This window comes from Mirounga leonina, unplaced genomic scaffold (genome assembly GCF_011800145.1).
Source record: "Mirounga leonina isolate KUSES-001 unplaced genomic scaffold, KU_Mleo_1.0 Mir_94, whole genome shotgun sequence".
Classification (NCBI taxonomy): domain Eukaryota; kingdom Metazoa; phylum Chordata; class Mammalia; order Carnivora; family Phocidae; genus Mirounga; species Mirounga leonina.
The window spans coordinates 34,194,657-34,213,735 of NW_023270855.1; the positions used below are offsets into that span (position 1 = coordinate 34,194,657).

The window sequence follows — 19,079 nt, forward strand, 5'->3', positions numbered from 1 at the left end:
ACTAAGCTTTTTTTCCATTAGGAAGCATTTTTGTGAACATATAACTGAATGGCGGGAAATTTATGACAGTAAAGAGCCATACAATGCTAAATTTCCAGTACCAATGGATGAAAAACTAAATGAGCTACAGAAAATAATAATTCTTCGGTGCTTAAGACCTGATAAGGTAAAAAGACAAATGTGTTCTATTTGGAATCCAGTTAATTTGCCATTTAAGAATAAGTCCTGGGAATTAAAGGCACAACATAAGGAATACAGTCAATGGTATTGTGAAAGCAGTGTAATGGGACAGATGGTAGCTACACTTGTGGTGAACATAGCATAATGTAAAAACTTACTAAATCTAAGTTGTACACCTAACGCTAATGTAACAATGTATGTCAACGATACTCAAATTTTTTTTTATTTTTTTATTGTTATGTTAATCCCCATACATTACATCATTAGTTCTAGATGTAGTGTTCCATGATTCATTGTTTGTGCATAACACCCAGTGCTCCATGCAGAACGTGCCCTCCTCAGTACCCATCACCAGGCTAACCCATCCTCCCCTCCCGCCCCAGAACCCTCAGTTTGTTTTTCAGAGTCCATTGTCTCTCATGGTTCGTCTATCCTCCGATTTCCCCCCCTACATTCTTCCCCTCCTGCTATCTTTTTTTTTTTCTTAACATATATTGCATTATTTGTTTCAGAGGTACAGATCTGAGATTCAACAGTCTTGCACAATTCACAGCGCTTACCAGAGCACATTCCTTCCCCAGTGTCTATCACCCAGTCACCCCATCCCTCCCACCCGACCCCCCACTCCAGCAACCCTGTTTGTTTCCTGAGATTAAGAATTCCTCATATCAGTGAGGTCATATGATACATGTCTTTCTCTGATTGACTTATTTCACTCAGCATAATACCCTCCAGTTCCATCCACGTCGTTGCAAATGGCAAGATCTCATTCCTTTTGATGGCTGCATAATATTCCATTGTATATATATACCACAGCTTCTTTATCCATTCATCTGTCCATGGACATCTTGGCTCTTTCCACAGTTTGGCTATTGTGGACATTGCTGCTATAAACATCAGGGTGCACGTACCCTTTCGGATTCCTACTTTTGTATCTTTGGGGTAAATATCCAGTAGTGCAATTGCTGGATCGTATGGTAGCTCTATTTTCAACTTTTTGAGGAACCTCCATACTGTTTACCAGAGTGGCTGCACCAGCTTGCATTCCTACCAACACTGTAGGGGTGTTCCCCTTTCTCCGCATCCCCGCCAACATCTGTCATTTCCTGACTTGTTGATTTTAGCCATTCTGACTGGTGTGAGGTGGTATCTCATTGAGGTTTTGATTTGGATTTCCCTGATGCCGAGCGATGTTGAGCACTTTTTCATGTGTCTGTTGGCCATTTGGATGTCTTCTTTGGAAAAATGTCTGTTCATGTCTTCTGCCCATTTCTTGATTGGATTCTTTGTTCTTTGGGTGTTGAGTTTGATAAGTTCTTTATAGATTTTGGATACTAGCCCTTTATCTGATACGTCATTTGCAAATATCTTCTCCCATTCTGTCGGTTGTCTTTTGGTTTTGTTGACTGTTTCTTTTGCTGTGCAAAAGCTTTTTATCTTGATGAAGTCCCAATAGTTCATTTTTGCCCTTGCTTCCCTTGCCTTTGGCAATGTTTCTAGGAAGAAGTTGCTGCAGCTGAGGTTGAAGAGGTTGCTGCCTGTGTTCTCCTCTAGGATTTTGATGGATCCTGTCTCACATTGAGGTCTTTCAACCATTTGGAGTCTATTTTTGTGTGTGGCGTAAGGAAATGGTCCAATTTCATTCTTTTGCATGTGGCTATCCAGTTTTCCCAACACCATTTGTTGAAGAGACTGTCTTTTTTCCATTGGACATTCTTTCCTGCTTTTTCGAAGATGAGTTGACCATAGAGTTGAGGGTCCATTCTGGGCTCTCTATTCTGTTCCATTGATCTATGTGTCTGTTTTTGTGCCAGTACCATACTGTCTTGATGATGACAGCTTTGTAATAGAGCTGGAAGTCCGGAATTGTGATGCCGCCAGCTTTGCTTTTCTTTTTCAACATTCCTCTGACTATGCGGAGTCTTTTCTGGTTCCATACAAATTTTAGGATTATTTGTTCCATTTCTTTGAAAAAAGTGGATGGTATTTTGATGGGGATTGCATTGAATGTGTAGATTGCTCTAGGTAGCATTGACATCTTCACAATATTTGTTCTTCCAATCCATGAGCATGGCACGTTTTTCCATTTCTTTGTGTCTTCCTCAATTTCTTTCATGAGTATTTTATAGTTTTCTGAGTACAGATTGTTTGCCTCTTTGGTTAGATTTATTCCTAGGTATCTTATGGTTTTGGGTGCAATTGTAAATGGGATCGACTCCTTAATTTCTCTTTCTTCTGTCTTGTTGTTGGTGTATACGAATGCCACTGATTTCTGTGCATTGATTTTATATCTTGCCACTTGACTGAATTCCTGTATGAGTTCTAGCAATTTTGGGGTGGAGTCTTTTGGGTTTTCCACATAAAGTATCATATTATCTGCAAAAAGTGAGAGTTTGACTTCTTTGCCGATTTGGATGCCTTTTATGTCTTTTTGTTGTCTGATTGCTGTGGCTAGGACTTCTAATACTATGTTGAATAGCAGTGGTGATAGTGGACATCCCTGCCGCATTCCTGACCTTAGGGGGAAAGCTCTCATTCCCCATTGAGAATGATATTCCCTGTAGGTTTTTCATAGATGGCTTTTATGATATTGAGGTATGTACCCTCTATGCCTATATTCTGAAGAGTTTTGATCAAGAAAGGATGCTGTACTTTGTCAAATGCTTTTTCTGCATCTATTGAGAGGATCATATGGTTCTTGTTCTTTCTTTTGTTAATGTATTGTATCACGTTGATTGATTTGCGGATGTTGAACCAACCTTGCAGCCCAGGGATAAATCCCACTTGGTCGTGGTGAATAATCCTTTTAATGTACTGTTGGATCCTATTGGCTAGTATTTTGGTGAGAATTTTTACATCCATGTTCATCAGGGATATTGGTCTGTAATTCTCCTTTTTGATGGGGTCTTTGTCTGGTTTTGGGATCAAGGTAATGCTGGCCTCATAAAAAGAGTTTGGAAGTTTTCCTTCCATTTCTATTTTTTGGAACAGTTTCAGAAAAATAGGTATTAATTCTTCTTTAAATGTTTGGTAGAATTCCCCTGGGAAGACATCTGGCCCTGGGCTTTTGTTTTTTGGGAGATTTTTGATGACTGCTTCAATTTCCTTAGTGGTTATAGGTCTGTTCAGGTTTTCTATTTCTTCCTGGGTCAGGTTTGGTAGTTGATACACATCTAGGAATGCATCCATTTCTTCCAGGTTATCTAATTTGCTGGCATAGAGTTGCTCATAATATGTTCTTATAATTGTTTGTATTTCTTTGGTGTTGGTTGTGATCTCTCCTCTTTCATTCATGATTTTGTGGATTTGGGTCATTTCTCTTTTCTTTTTGATAAATCTGGCCAGGGGTTTATCAATCTTGTTAATTCTTTCAAAGAACCAGCTCCTAGTGTCATTGATCTGTTCGACTGTTCTTTTAGTTTCTATTTCATTGATTTCTGCTCTGATCTTTATTATTTCTCTTCTCCTGCTGGGTTTAGGCTTTATTTGCTGTTCTTTCTCCAGCTCCTTTAGGTGTAGGGTTAGGTTGTGTACTTGAGACCTTTCTTGTTTCTTGAGAAAGGCTTGTATTGCTATATACTTTCCTCTTAGGACTGCCTTTGCTGCATCCCAAAGATTTTGAACAGTTGTGTTTTCATTTTCATTGGTTTCCATGAATTTTTAAAATTCTTCTTTAATTTCCTGGTTGACCCATCGTTCTTTAGTAGGATGCTCTTTAGCCTCCATGTATTTGAGTTCTTTCCGACTTTCCTCTTGTGATTGAGTTCTAGTTTCAAAGCTTTGTGGTCTGAAAATAGGCAGGGAATGATCCCAATATTTTGGTACCAGTTGAGACCTAATTTGTGACCTAGGATGTGATTGATTCTGGAGAATGTTCCATGGGCACTAGAGAAAAATATTCCGTTGCTTTGGGATGGATTGTTCTGAATACATCTGTGAAGTCCATTTGGTCCAGTGTGTCATTTAAGTCTTTATTTCCTTGATCCTTTGCTTAGATGATCTGTCCATTTCAGTGAGGGGGGTGTTAAAGTCCCCCACTATTATTGTATTGTTGTCAATGTGTTTCTTTGCTTGTTATTAATTGCCTTATATAATTGGCTGCTCCCATGTTAGGGGCATAGATATCTATAATTGTTAGATCTTCTTGTTGGATAGACCCTCTAAGTAGGATATGGTGTCCTTCCTCATCTCTTATTACAGTCTTTGGTTTAAAATCTAATTTGTCTGATATAAGGATTGCCACCCCAGCTTTCTTTTGGTGTCCATTAGCATGGTAAATTGTTTTCCACCCCCTCACTTTCAATCTGGGGTTGTCTTTGGGTCTAAAATGAGTCTCTTGCAGACAGCATATCGATGGGTCTTGTTTTTTAATCCAATCTGATAGCCTGTGTCTTTTGATTGGGGCATTTAGCCCATTTACATTCAGGGTAACTACTGAAAGATAGGAATTTAGTGCCATTGTATTGCCTGTAAGGTGACTGTTACCGTATATTGTCTGTGTTCCTTTCTGGTCTATGTTGCTTTTAGGCTCTCTCTTTGCTTAGAGGACCCCTTTCAAGATTTCTTGTAGGGCTGGTTTCGTGTTTGCAAATTCCTTTAGTTTTTGTTTGTTCTGGAAGCTTTTTATCTCTCCTTCAATTTTCAATGACAGCCTAGCTGTATATAGTATTCTTGGCTGCATATTTTTCTCATGTAGTGCTCTGAATATATCCTGCCAGTCCTTTCTGGCCTGCCAGGTCTCTGTGGATAGGTCTGTTGCCAATCTAATGTTTCTACCATTGTAGGTTACAGATCTCTTCTCCCGAGCTGCTTTCAGGATTTTCTCTTTGTCTCTGAGACTCGTAAGTTTTACTATTAGATGTCGGGGTGTTGACCTATTTTTATTGATTTTGAGAGGGGTTCTCTGTGCTTCCTGGATTTTGATGCCTATTTCCTTCCCCAGATGAGGGAAGTTCTCTGCTATAATTTGCTCCATTATACCTTCTGCCCCTCTCTCTCTTTCTTCTTCTTCTGGGATCCCAATTATTCTAATGTTGTTTCATCTTATGATATCGCTTATCTCTCAAATTCTGCCCTCGTGATCCAGTAGTTGTTTATCTCTCTTTTTCTCAGCTTCTTTATTTTCCATCATTTGGTCTTCTATATCACTGATTCCCTCTTCTGCCTCATTTATCCTAGCAGTTAGTGCCCCCATATTTGATTGCACCTCATTAATAGCCTTTTTGATTTCGACTTGGTTAGATTTTAGTTCTTCTACTTCTCCAGAAAGCATTTCTCTAATAACTTCCATGTTTTTTTCAAGCCCAGCTAGTATCTTTAAAGTGATGATTCTGAACTCTAGATCTGACATCATACTAATGTCCGTATTGAGTAGGTCCCTGGCAGTCGGTACTACCTCTTGTTCTTTTTGTTGAGGTGATTTTTTCCGTCTTGTCATTTTGTGCAGAGGAGAATAGATTAATGAGAGAATAAAATGCTAATAGGGTAACAACGTCCCCAGAAAATATACTCTAAACAAATCAGAAAAGACCTGAAGCAGTGGGAAAAGAAAGGGAAAGAGAGAAAAAAGGAAAAAAAAGAAAAAGATAAAGATAAAGATAAAAACAAACAAAAACAGAACAAAACAAAACAAAAACAGAATATGATCAAATATGATCAGGCTGGTATACAGATCAGTGCCACACACATAGATTTTGGGTGTATTTTGGTCTGTTAGAAGAAAGTGCCTCCCAAAATTTTAAAGAAAGAAAAACTTATATATGTACAAAAATAAGGGTTGATATGATGAAGGGATGGAATATGACTGTAAAGATGGAAATTATAAAAAATTCTATAAAAGGAATTGATAAGAAGTTGTTTGAAAAAAGAAAGAAGAGGATTTAAAAAAAAAAAAAGAAAAAGGAGAGAATGTGATCAGGCAGGGGAGTAGAAAAAAACCATACACTAGAGATTTAGAGTATATTTTGATCTGTTAGAAGAAACTATCTCAAAATTTTAAAGAGAGATCAACTTATATATATATGCCAAAAATAGGGGTAACTACTATGAAGGGATAGAATATGACTCTAAAAATGAAAAATAAAAATGTTTTTTTAAAAAAGGGATTGATAAGATGTTGGTTGAAAAAGGGAAAAAGAAAAATTCAAAAAAAAAAAAAAGACAGTTAAAAAAAAATTAACTTTGAAAGACTACAGAATCATGGTAAAAAAGCCATGGATTCTATGTGCAGTATTCCCCTAGCGCTGGAGTTCTGCCGTTCTCATTGATCGGTAAACTTGGTCTTGGCTGGCTGTTCTTGCTGATCTTCTGGGGGAGGGGCCTGTTGCCATGGTTCCCAAATGTCTTTGCCGGAGGCAGAATTGCCCCGCCCTTGCCGGTCAGGGCTAAGTAATCTGCTCGGGTTTGCTCTCTGGAGCTTTTGTTCCCTGCAAGCTTTCCGTACAGCTTCGGAGGCGGAGAGTGTAAATGGCGGCCTCCCAATCTCCACCTGGAGCAGCTGAGAACTCGGGCCCGCTCCTCAGAGAAAATCCGTCAGTCACTCCCGTCTCCCCGGTCTCCGGCGGCACTCCGGGCTCACCCGGCCTGTGACAGCGCGTTTCTATCTCTGGCACCTGACCCCGTGTGGAGTCTCCAAACCCAGCAGATCCCTGTGGTCCACTCCCGTACCTCTCCTCCCGGGGGGAGGAAGGGGAGTCTCCGCAGATCTGCCGCTTGTTGGGTCCCTGCTGGAGGAGCAGTGGCCCGACTGTGCCTCGGATCATGGTTTATGGCAACCTCGAGCTGAGAGCTCACGCCTCAGTTCGGTTTCTGCAGCCGGCTTCCCTGCTCTGATACCTGGGAGCTTTGCCGCATTCAGGCACCCCCGGTCTTTCTGTGACCCCGAGGGTCCTGAGACCACACTGTCCCACGAGGGTTCCACCCCCCACTTAGCCACCGGAGTGACGTCCCTCAGCAGAGCAGACTTCTAAAAGTTCCAATTTTGTGCTCCACGGCTCTATCACTTGCCAGAAGCGGCCGATGGAGGCCACTCCCCCGCCATCTATCCTCCCGAATATCGGCTTGGATTCACTTCTCCGCACGTCCTACCTTCCAGAAGTGGTCACTTTTCTGTTCAGAGAGTTGTTTCTATTATTTTCTTTGATCTCCTGTTGAGTTTGTAGGTGTTCAGAATGGTTTGATCCCTATCCAGCTGAATTCCTGAGACCAGAGGAAATCCAGGTCTCCTACTCCTCTGCCATCTTGCTCCGCCCCTATACTTAAATTTTTAAAAAAAATAAGTTGTTTTAGGTTTAAAGTTACTGTTATTTGGTTCTTTGACCCTAATTCTAGATACTCAAACAGGTTCATTGAGCTCCTTGGATTTGTGGGTTTATAGTTCTCCTCAACTTGAGAAAAATTTTGGCCATTATTTCTTCAGATACTTTTTTTTATAAGATTTTATTTATTTATTTGAGTTGGGGAGGGTTCGCTGGAGAGGGAGAGTCTCAAGCAGACTCCATGATGCAGGGCTCGATCTCATGACCTTGAGATCATGACCTGAGCCAGAACCAAGAATCTGAGACTTAATCAACAGAGCCACAGAGGCACCCCTTCTTCAAATATTTTTTGCCACTCCACCCTATGAATCAAATAAATATACATTAGACTGCTTGGTATTATACCATAGATGATTGCTCTGTTAATTATTTTTAAATCTTTTGTATCACTGTGCTTCAGTTTGTATAGTTTCTATTGCTATCCTTAAGTTTACTGATTTCTTCTTTTATAGTGTCTAATCTGCTATTTTTCCTATCCAATTAATTTTTTTTTTCAGGGGCTCCTGGGTGGCTCAGTCAGTTAAGTATCTGACTCGTGGTTTTGGCTCAGGTCATGGTCTCAGGATCGTGGGATTGAGCCCCGCTTTGGACACCTCATTCAGTGTGGAGTCTGCTTGAGATTCTTTCTCTCCCTCTCCCTCTGCCTTTTGCCCCTGTTTGTACACACTCAGGCTCACTCTCCCTCGCTCACAAATAAATTTAAAAATCTTTAAAAAAAATTGTTTTTTTTCTTTTTTCAGCTATTATATATTTCACTATTAGAAAGTTCACTTGGGGGGCACCTGGGTGGCTCAATTGGTTAAGTGTCTGTCTTCAGTTCAGGTCATGATCCCAGGGTCCTCGGATCGAGTCCCACATTGGGCTCCCTGCTCAACAGGGAGCCTGCTTCTCCCTCTCCTTCTGCCTGCTGCTCCACCTACTTGTGCGCTCTCTCTCTCTCTGTCGAATAAATAAATAAAATCTTTCTTAAAACAGTTCATTTGGTTCTTTTTTATATATTTCTTTTTTCATTCTGTTCATGTTTCCTTTAAATACTTGAACACAGTTATAACAACTGTTTTTAAACTTTGACTCCTAATTCCATCATTTCTGGATCTGTTTCTATTGACTGATTTTACTCTTGGTTATAGATTATATTTTCTTGCTTTTTGGCCTGCCCAGTAATGTTTGATTGGGTGCCAGACGTTGTTGATAATTTGATTTTGTTATGTTCCTTTAAAGGTTGTTGAGTTTTATTCTGCTAGTTCAAGGGTCAGCAAACAACACTTGTGGGCCAAATCCAGCCCATGACTTGTTTTTGTCCAGCCCATGGGAGATGATGATGGTGTTTATATTTTAAAGAATTGTTTTTATTTTTTATTTTATTTTTTTTAAAGATTTTATTTATTTATTTGAGAGAGAGAATGAGAGAGAGCATGAGAGGGAAGAGGGTCAGAGGGAGAAGCAGACTCCCTGCTGAGCAGGGAGCCCGATGTGGGACTCGATCCCGGGACTCCAGGATCATGACCCGAGCCGAAGGCAGTCACTTAACCAACTGAGCCACCCAGGTGCCCTAAAGAATTGTTTTTAAAAAGAAGGAAAAAAATATGCAGCAGAAATTGTATGTGGCCCACAACACCTAAAGTTTTTACTATCTAGCCCTCTGTAGAAAAAGGTTACCAATCCCTTTGGCTACATAGTTACATAATTTCAGATTGTTCCTTTCAAAGATTATTTTAATATTTGTTAGCACAAATGTAGAACAGCCTTTACTCAATAGATAGTTTAGCTCCACTACTGAAGTGTGACCTTTCTGGGAACTTTACTGAATGCCCCAAGTGATCACCAAGGGCTCTCCACTGTGGCTATTGGGAACTTGAATAATTCCTAGCCTGGCATGAACTCTGGTAGCTCTGTAGATCTCCAGTTCAGAGCTCTCCAGTCACTCTTTGCTTAGTCTATGCATGCACACCTTTGTATTCAGCAAAGATTCAAGGGTACTGTTATGCAGGTTTCTTTATTTTTTCTGGGTAGTTCCCTTCTAATGTGAACTCTGCAACTTCTAGTGGCCTCCCTCCTTGAACTCTGATTTCTGTCTTCCTAAGTCAGCAACACTGTGTTGCTCTGTTTTCAATCACTTTTCCTATTCCACAGGCTAAAATGTACCTCCCAGAAGAAAGCTAAAGGGATAATAGATCTCACCTTGTGAGTTTCCTCTTTCGTAGAGATCAAAATCCGGTACTACCTGTTGTCTGAATTGCCCGGTGTTTGAAAATGGTTGCTTTTTAAATTTTGTCCATTTTTAGTTGTTTATGTGAGAGTGTAAATCTGGGCCCTGTTAGCAGAAGGGTCCATATTGGCTGGAAGTAAAAGATGGTAGAAAATCTTATACATGTCACAATTTTATTAGTTTAAACATGCACAAAAATCCTTCTTTTTTGTCTTCCAAGTTTTTATTTAAATTCCAGTTAGTTAACATACAGTATAGTATTAGTTTCAGGTGTAGAATTTAGTGATTCACACTTACATACTACACCCAGTGCTCATCACAAGTGCCCTCCTTAATCCCTATCACCTATTTAACCCATTCCCCCACCCAACTCCCCTCCAGTAACCCTCAGTTTGTTCTCTGTAGTTAAGAGTCTGTTTCCTGGTTTGCGTCTCTTTCCCCCCCACCCTCCCTGTGTTCATCTGTCTTATTTCTTAAATTCCACATATGAGCAAAATCATGTATTTGTCTTTCTCTGACTGACTTATTTCCCATAGCATAATACTCTCCAGCACCATCCATGTCATTGCAAATGGCAAGATTTCATTCTTTTTTATGGCTGACTAATATTCCACCGTATATACATACTACATCTTCTTTATCCATTCATTAGATGATGGACATTTGGGTTCTTTCCATAATTTGGCTATTGTTGATAATGCTGCTATAAACATTGATGTGCATGTATTCCTTCGAATCAGTATTTTTGTATCCTTTGGGTAAATACCTAGGAGTGCCATTGCTGGATCATAGGGTAGTTCTATTTTTAACTTTTTGAGGAACCTCCATACTATTTTCCAGAGTGAACTTATAAAATCAACACTCTTGGGGCGCCTGGGTGGCTCAGTTGGTTAAGTGTCTGCCTTCGGTTTGGATCCTTATCCTAGGGTCTTGGGATCAAGCCCCACATCAGGCTCCCTGCTCAGCAGGAGCCTGCTTCTCCTTCTCCTCCCCACTTGTGCTCTCTTTTGCTATCTCTGTCACTATCTGTCTCTCTCTCAAATAAATAAATAAAATCTTAAATAATAAAATAAAACTCAACACCCAAAAAACAAATAATCCAGTTAAAAAGTAGACAGAAGACACGAATAGACATTTTTCCAAATAAGACATACAGATGGCCAACAAACACAAAAATCTTTCTATAGGTGAAATAAACAGGCTGATACTGATTTTCACACATTCAAGAAAGGTGATTATGGTGTTACAAAAGGAAAAAAAATTTTTTTAATAGCTAATGCTTATTTTATTTTATCATAATAAATATTTAATCTTTTAACCTCCTATTAACAAGAATAATATTATTCTATTTTCTGGGCTGATTAATTTTCACCTGAATATACCTTTCTCTTTCATTAAATGCATATGACAAGTTAGATCCTGCTTCATCTCATTAGGAGATGAATTTCCAATTATATTTTTTTATTTAATTTCAATTAGCCAACATAGTTTTTGATGTAGTGTTCAATGATTCATTAGTTGCATATAACACCCAGTGTTCATCACATCACGTGCCTTCCTAATGCCCAATACCCAGTTACCCAAAAGAAAAAATTTTAAACAGAAAACCAAAAACTATGTTCATACATGTAGTTTAAACTTTGAGAAAGTAACTTCATCCTTCTGAGCTCCATGTATAAAATGAAGGTGGTGAAAGTAATTGCAGTGGTCCTTTCTTCCTTCCTTTTTTCTCTTTCTGTTTTTAACATTTTATGCTTTTAGTAAAGCATCACAAGGAGCATCATCTAATGCTTCACTTAGCCTCTGAGTAGATTCAAACAGAGGTTTACATAATTATTAGACTCCTGAGTACTTCTTCTTAACTCTCCAAGACCTTCGTGCATTGTTAAAACTTACCTCATTCTTTCCTACCTGACAGTTGTGTGTATATATAGGTTCTTTTCACTAGACAGTAAGTCACTTTAAAGCCAAAACAATGCTGTATTCATTATTTTATCACCAGTAGCCTCCCTTGTTCATTGTAAACTTAGGAATGATTAGCTCTGCATCTGGGAAACACTTGCCTAATTTGCACTCCACAGAATGGCTCCCTGATGGCCAATGGAAATGTTGTTTCAATGCCAAGTATGGAGTTATTGCCTAGTCTGCCATGCTTGGGAGCCTGTGCTTAAACATTACAGGACTTACCACACCGGAATATGCAATAATTGTCTGCTTGTTTGTTAGCATCTCCCACTACACTCTGAGCTTCTGGAGGTCAGAACCCATGTCTTATTTTGCTCAATATCTCCAGGACTTAAAGTGGTGCCTGGAAGATAGTAGGACATCTCAGTAAATTTCTGTGAATTGAGTTGAATTGAATTAAACTAAGTTCAACTAAAGCCTGTGTTTGTCAGAATTCTCCAGAGAAACAGAATGAATAGGATAGGTAAGACAGATAGAGATTTACAGGAATTGGCTCACATGATTGTGGAGGCTGGCAAGTCCAAAATCTGCAGGCTGGAGACCCAGGGAAGAGGCCATATTGCAGGTCAAGTCCAAAGTCAGTGTGCTGGCAAAATTCCCTCTTCCTCAGTGGAGGTCTGTCTTTTTTTTCTCTTAAGGCCTTCAACTGATTAAATGAGGCCACTCACATTATGGCCACATCACACTTAACGTCTACTGATTTAAACGTTAATCTCATCTTTAAAATATCTTCCTAGCAACATCCAGATTAGTATTTGACCAAATATCTGGGTACTCTGTTTAGGCAAAGCTGACACCTAAAATTAACCATCACAAAACTTATCTCCAGGTCTGTTCAAGTTTCCATAATTTCTTCTCTAGAGTATCTTACGTGAAGGATCAAAATCTTACAGAAAAGTCTTACAAATTTTTCTTATATTAAATTACTGGAACAAGGTACTTTTTCTATAGAAAATTATCATACTTGATTGCAGTTACATCATGTCAGGGAACATTGCCCTGGTCTGTGCATAGAGTAAAGGGGGCAAGGTCTCTGTATCCTCAGTATCTCCCCTTCCCTAAAATTTACATCGAAGATCTAGGCTAGATACAAACTATACATGGTGTTAATGGTTAAAAAAAAAGATTTCATCATTGCTCATGTGAAATTATTAAAGAAAGAAATAAAGTCTGTTATATCATGGTGAGCTCCTTTTTTGAAAACCCTTCAGTGGCCTTTCAATACCTATAGAATAATGACAGAAGTATGGCTTGGCAGTCTTGTTACTTGGCTAATCATACCTCTTTTCTGCAATTCCATTCTTATCTTCTTGAAACTTCTGGAAATTTTCACTGCTTAAACCTACAGAATTGCTCACAACTACACAAAATTTCTCCTACAGAAGACTCCATCCTTCCTTCTCTTCTAGTCCACACACTGCAGACCCATCTCTACCAGGACTGCAGAAGCCTGTGATGATCTCTCCTCCCTCCACCAAATTCCTAAAGCTTCACTTTAGAAAGTTGTGAAGGTGATATTGAGTACCTCTTCGTACTTATTTTCTGCAGCTAATGTTGATGAGTATCATTCTTTTGCTTCAAATTAATTTTAATGTAATTTATAAAGAAGTAACATATTCCTGTGGTTCAGAACTGTTTTGTATACATGAATATGGAGAAAAGTGGACCTCCAATCTGTATCTCCCAGGCTCTCAGCATCCTTTCCCTCAGGCAACTCATGTTATCTGCTTCTTGTTACCCTTTTATGCACATATAAATATGCATACGCATTAATTCTTTTTCCATTTATTTTTAACACAAATGGTTGCATCCACTGTTTTGCATGTTGTTTTTTCCCCTATCAATTTATAAAGAGCTTTCTCATTCTTTTTTTACAATTGCATGGTATTTCATTATAAGAGTATGCCATAATTTCTTTTTTTTTTTATTCAAATGGTCTTTTATTAGTATGCCATAATTTCTTTAACCATTTCCTATTGATGGACCTTTACAATATGTATATATTATCTACTATAAAAATTTTGCAATAAATAACCTTATTCAAAAGACATTTCTCACATGTGCAACTATCTCTCAGAATAAAGTCCTGGGAATAAAATTGCTGAGTCAGTGGATTTGCCCATTTGTAATTTTGATAGATACTGCCAAATCCATGAAAGTTACACTAGATGACTTTTCCACAGCAGTGTATGAGAATATCTGTTTAACCCATAGTTTTTTCCACATAGAATGTTGCCAAACTTTTGGATCTTTGGTAATCTCTTGAGGGCGTTTGAGGAATTTGGGGACCGATGAGAGTGGGGCAGACATGGACGTGAGGTGGTAGTAGGCACACAAGAGCTACACTGGATGATGCTTTAACAAGTTTGCATGTTGGAGAGAGAGAAGTCCCTCACAGCAGGAATCTCTCCAGACACTGGTTTTTGGGGGTTGAGGGTCCCACAACTCTAAAGGGGAGGAGGGCAAGGAAGAAGGGAGAAGAGGCTTATGTTGTATCTTGGGGATGTTTCTCAGCAGCACTATGGTTTGGAGTTGCTGGATTGGAGCTCTGAAGGCCTGCACTGGCTTGGGGTCTTTATGTCCTGGTACCTATCTATAGCTAGCAGATGTTGGGTGCAAAGTAGGCAGGCTGTCAGTGGCTAAATATCCGCTTATTTGGGCTGTGTTTACAAAAATTGAATGTGCAAAAGTTTGAGTTTGGTGCCAATGGGCTTTTGAGCTAACAGGTTTCAGCGTGTTGTGAAGGAAACCCTCTAGGGGTCAATAAACAGACACTATCCTTGTCCCTTTACCTAACAATCTGACAGGTGAAAAATGGTATCTAAGTATAGTTATCATTTGTATTTTTTAAAATTATGAGTATTAGGGTAAGACTAACTGCTGTAACAAAGAGACCTAAAATACAGTAGCCTAAGTAAAAAAGAAGTGAATCTCTCTCTCGCCTAAGAGCCCAGGGCAAGTGCTTGAGGACTGGCGGGGCAGCTCTGCTTTTGAGATCATCCAGACATTCAAGTTTTTTCTCTCATGCTAGGAAAGTCCCCTAGAGTGTGGTCCTCCTCAGTGAGATTGAAGCTGGCTCATGAATACCATATCTGTTGAAGAGCAAAAGAGAGTAATGAAGGCAAACAGCTTCCTTATAAAAATACCTTCTGAAAGTACCATGTATAACTTCTACTTGCATCTCTCTGGGCCAAAACTTGGTCATGCAGCCACATCTAAGTACAAGAAAAGTTGGGAAAACTTGGGGTTGTATCACCAAAAGGAGACAAACAGGGAGACAGTTTGCAGTCTCTGCTATACTGAATGAGTTTGAGCATCTTTCCAGATGTTTAAGATCCATTTTTATAAATGGATTCCATGAATCATTTTCTATAAACTGTTCATTGTCTCTGCCCTTTTTTCTTTTGGATTGTTAGTCTGGTCCTATCAATTTATACACACTTCTTACATATTAGAGAAATTCATACTTTGTCTATGATATGCTGCATGCTTTTCTTGACCATTAGACTCAAATTGTACTCTGTCGGTTTTCAATAATCATCACAATTGTTATGTGAAATGAAAATTACTCTAAAGGGCATATTGTTTCTCTCTTTAACAGATAACTCCAGCTATAACAAATTATGTAACTGACAAACTAGGGAAAAAGTTTGTGGAGCCTCCACCATTTGATTTGACAAAGAGTTACTTGGACTCAAACTGTACCATCCCTTTAATTTTTGTGCTGTCTCCGGGAGCGGATCCCATGGCTAGTAAGTCTGCCTACTGAACACTTTGAAGAACCTATAAATAAACCATCTTGCTCAATGGCCACTTCTTTTTTTTATTTTTTTAAGATTTTTTAAAATTTATTTGTTTGAGAGAAAGAAACAGAGATAGCAAGAGAGAGCATGAGTAGGGAGGAGAGGGAGAAGCAGGCTCTCAGCTGAGCAGGGAGCCTGACACAGGGCTCAATCCCAGGACCCTGAGATATGACTTGAGCCAAAGGCAGACGCTTAACCAACTGAGCCACCCAGGCACCCCATCAATGGCCATTTCTTATATGACTGAAGCTCACTTAGTAAATCTGAGATGTATAAGCAAAAGTAACTGGAATCTTCCAGTGAGGTACCTGCACACTGAAACATAGGCATACTTTGTGATTTTAGAGCAAGCAGTGAAACTGGTTTTTTGTGCTCTCTTAGGCCTGCTGAAATTTGCAAATGATAAAGCTATGTCTGGAAATAAATTTCAAGCAATTTCCCTGGGACAAGGACAAGGACCAATTGCAACAAAAATGATTAAAGCAGCAATAGAAGAAGGAACTTGGGTGTGCCTACAGAATTGTCACCTCGCCGTCTCCTGGATGCCCATGTTGGAAAAAATATGTGAAGATTTTACCCCTGAAGTCTGTAACTCGTCCTTTAGGCTTTGGCTCACAAGTTATCCATCTCCAAAAGTATGTTTATTTTGTATGAAGTTCAGTACATTTACTCAGTTATCTCTTACATTGTGTATTTTAATCAAGCCTTAAATGCTTGAGGTCTTAAAAATATTTCTGGAGTCCTCTTTTTTACCTATTTTTAACCCACTAGTATATGCATGTTTAGGACTCAAGCTGGTTATCTTGAGTAATGCTCTGTTTATTCTGTCTTAGTTCCCAGTAACCATCCTACAGAATGGAGTGAAAATGACTAATGAGCCTCCCACGGGTCTTCGGCTAAATCTCCTTCAATCTTATCTCACTGATCCAATTTCTGATTCTCAGTTTTTCGGTGGATGCCAGGGAAAGGAACTGGTAATGTTCAGCCTCTGGAGCTTTTCAAATGTGTTCTAACAGTGAGAAAATCTGGGACTATAAATATTTAACAATGTTAAACTTTAGGCATTCTCTAAGAAGACAGATATTGTACCTGTATTGTTCATCATTTTCTTCCTAGCAGTTCGTGCTCTGCTTCCCACAGAGTAGACATTCAATAGATATCTGTTGACTGAATGAATGTGTCTTAGTTTGTAAACCAAAATCCATTAACAAGTTTGATGAAGACCCAAGAGTAGCAATCTATTTTCATATCATGTATTCATTCTTTTTTTTTTTAAGATTTTATTTATTTATTTATTAAACACAATGAGAGAGGGAACACAAGCAGGGGGAGCGGGAGAGGGAGAAGCAGGCTTCCCAAGGAGCAGGGAGCCCGATGCAGGGCTCGATCCCAGGACCCCAGGATCATGACTTGAGCTGAAGGCAGATGCTTAACGACTGAGCCACCCAGGTGCCCCTCATGTATTCATTCTTTCAACAAAATGTGTGTTAGGTACTCTCCTAGGTACTAGCTATAAAGCAGTGAGAATAAAATAGACCCCCTCCCCCCAAATCTGCCTTCATGGAACTTAAATTCTAGCAATACCATTTTGACATATTAATCATGCCTTTTAGTGTGCTCATGTGAAACAGTTTCGCACGTGGTACTGGGGACTTAGGAATCCTAATAAATAAATAGCACGCCTTTTTCCTGCTGGCATTCTTACCAACTAAGAAACAGGAAAAAGTATAAACATAAGGGAACCAGATTATAACTTTAATTACTGATATAGACTAGGTTGGAAGATATAGTTGATATCTGTGAACAAATGGGGCTCGTTTCACTGAATAGAATTAAACAGATTTGGGGCGCCTGGGTGGCTCAGTTGGTTAAGTGGCTGCCTTTGGCTCAGGTCATGATCCCAGGGTCCTGGCATTGAGCCCTGCATCAGGCTCCCTGCTCAGCGGGAAGCCTGCTTCTCCCTCTCCCTCTGCCTGCCTCTCTGCCTACTTGTGCTCTTTATCTCTCTGTCAAATAAATTAAATCTTAAAAAAAAAAAAAAAAAGAATTAAACAGATTTATCCACCCTCAGGAACAGAGGAAAACTTTCTTCCCTAAGGAAAGCTCACTTCTAAGATGGAAAGGGAAAAGCTGAGCAAAGCATATCTGGTTAACTTTTCCCAAATTTATCAACCAGATAGATTATTCCCTTCCCCTGCAGTGAATACAAGGATGGGGAAAATCTAGAAGTGTTACACTGAGGTCTCCTCACATGGAAGGGAACATCAGCATCAAGGGAAATTCATTCCCTGACCTTACCCCAGCACATGCCATTTATCATATTTGCCTATTTGAGCTAGAAAAAGAATGGTAATGAAAATAAAGAATTGAATTCTTTGGAAGCCAGCTAGTTTCTCTCTGCTTAATGATAGCTTCTGTGTGCCCCTAGTTCTACGCAATATATTTATTTGAAATTCTGGGAGAAAAGTAGGATATTTGGTGGTTTAGCTAGAAAGAGGGCTTACTGAAATGGGGAAGGTTACCGGTATAGTGTCTGGTCCCCATCGAGGGTTGAGCTCCTGCAAGAAATCCTAAGATTTCTTTGATACCACAGGAACATTGTTGGCCCACAAGCACAGGGCAAAAATGTGGAGGGATTATGATCTCCTTAAGAAAACCCCATTGGGGGCGCCTGGGTGGCTCAGTTGGTTAAGCCACTGCCTTCGGCTCAGGTCATGATCCTGGAGTCCCGGGATCGAGTCCTGCATCGGGCTCCCTGCTCGGCGGGAAGTCTGCTTCTCCCTCTGACCCTCCCCCCTCTCATGTGCTTTCTCTCTCTCATTCTCTCTCTCTCAAATAAATAAATAAAATCTTTAAAAAAAAAAACCCGTTGGGTGAAAATATGTGGAAAATACATGTAAATTAGGTTATTGCTCTCATTGCCAAAAGGTTTCCCCCTTTTAAATGTTTCACCACAGCTTTCACCCAGTATATTTAAAATATGCTTTAATTTATATACAACATTTCAAGAATATAGTTATTCAGTAAGGCCATGGTGTACTTGCATTTTAATGTTATAGAAATAATTTCTACATCACGTGAGGATAGTTGGATGGATTTTTACTGTATTTGGAGCTATGTTTGAAATGCTTTAATTTAAGCCATCAAGGTAGCATACTTGAAACTTACTTGGGGGGGGGGCGGTCCTCAAAGAGATGGGTGGCCATCCTCCAGAGCATTGCCACAGACTCAGTGAGAGGCCCATCCCTTCAGACATACGTGTCACACATATGAAGATACCAGGACAGAGTAAATAAACAAGGGTTTCAAGAATGATCTTCAAATGGGAAGTCATAAAATCAGGAACTATATATTGGGATTTATTCCTATCATAATAATTAATTATGCTCTCACACTGTAGTTTTAAGCATATACCGGTGAGTCTACGGGATAACATTTGAAGTACTGAAGTTGCAAATATCTATGGACAACACCAAAGTATGAATAGCCAATACTTAGGCAAATGGTAGAATTATTGCATTTTAACAAAGTTTAATATTGCAGCTTGCTTAGCTTTGGAGGTTTTAAGTCATAAGATTAATACTTTTTATAGTATGCATTGTTTTA

General features: G+C 39.3%; 1 protein-coding gene across 1 annotated transcript in view; it reads left to right on the forward strand.

Moving 5' to 3' along the window:
• DNAH12 (dynein axonemal heavy chain 12) overlaps window positions 1-19,079 on the forward strand; it is a 229,700-nt gene that overhangs the window by 193,145 nt on the left and 17,476 nt on the right. Inside the window, exons 62-65 of the mRNA XM_034996444.1 lie at window positions 22-166; window positions 15,272-15,422; window positions 15,855-16,108; window positions 16,307-16,447. Of these exons, the coding sequence (XP_034852335.1) occupies window positions 22-166; window positions 15,272-15,422; window positions 15,855-16,108; window positions 16,307-16,447 (691 nt within the window). The remainder of the gene's footprint in view (window positions 1-21; window positions 167-15,271; window positions 15,423-15,854; window positions 16,109-16,306; window positions 16,448-19,079) is intronic.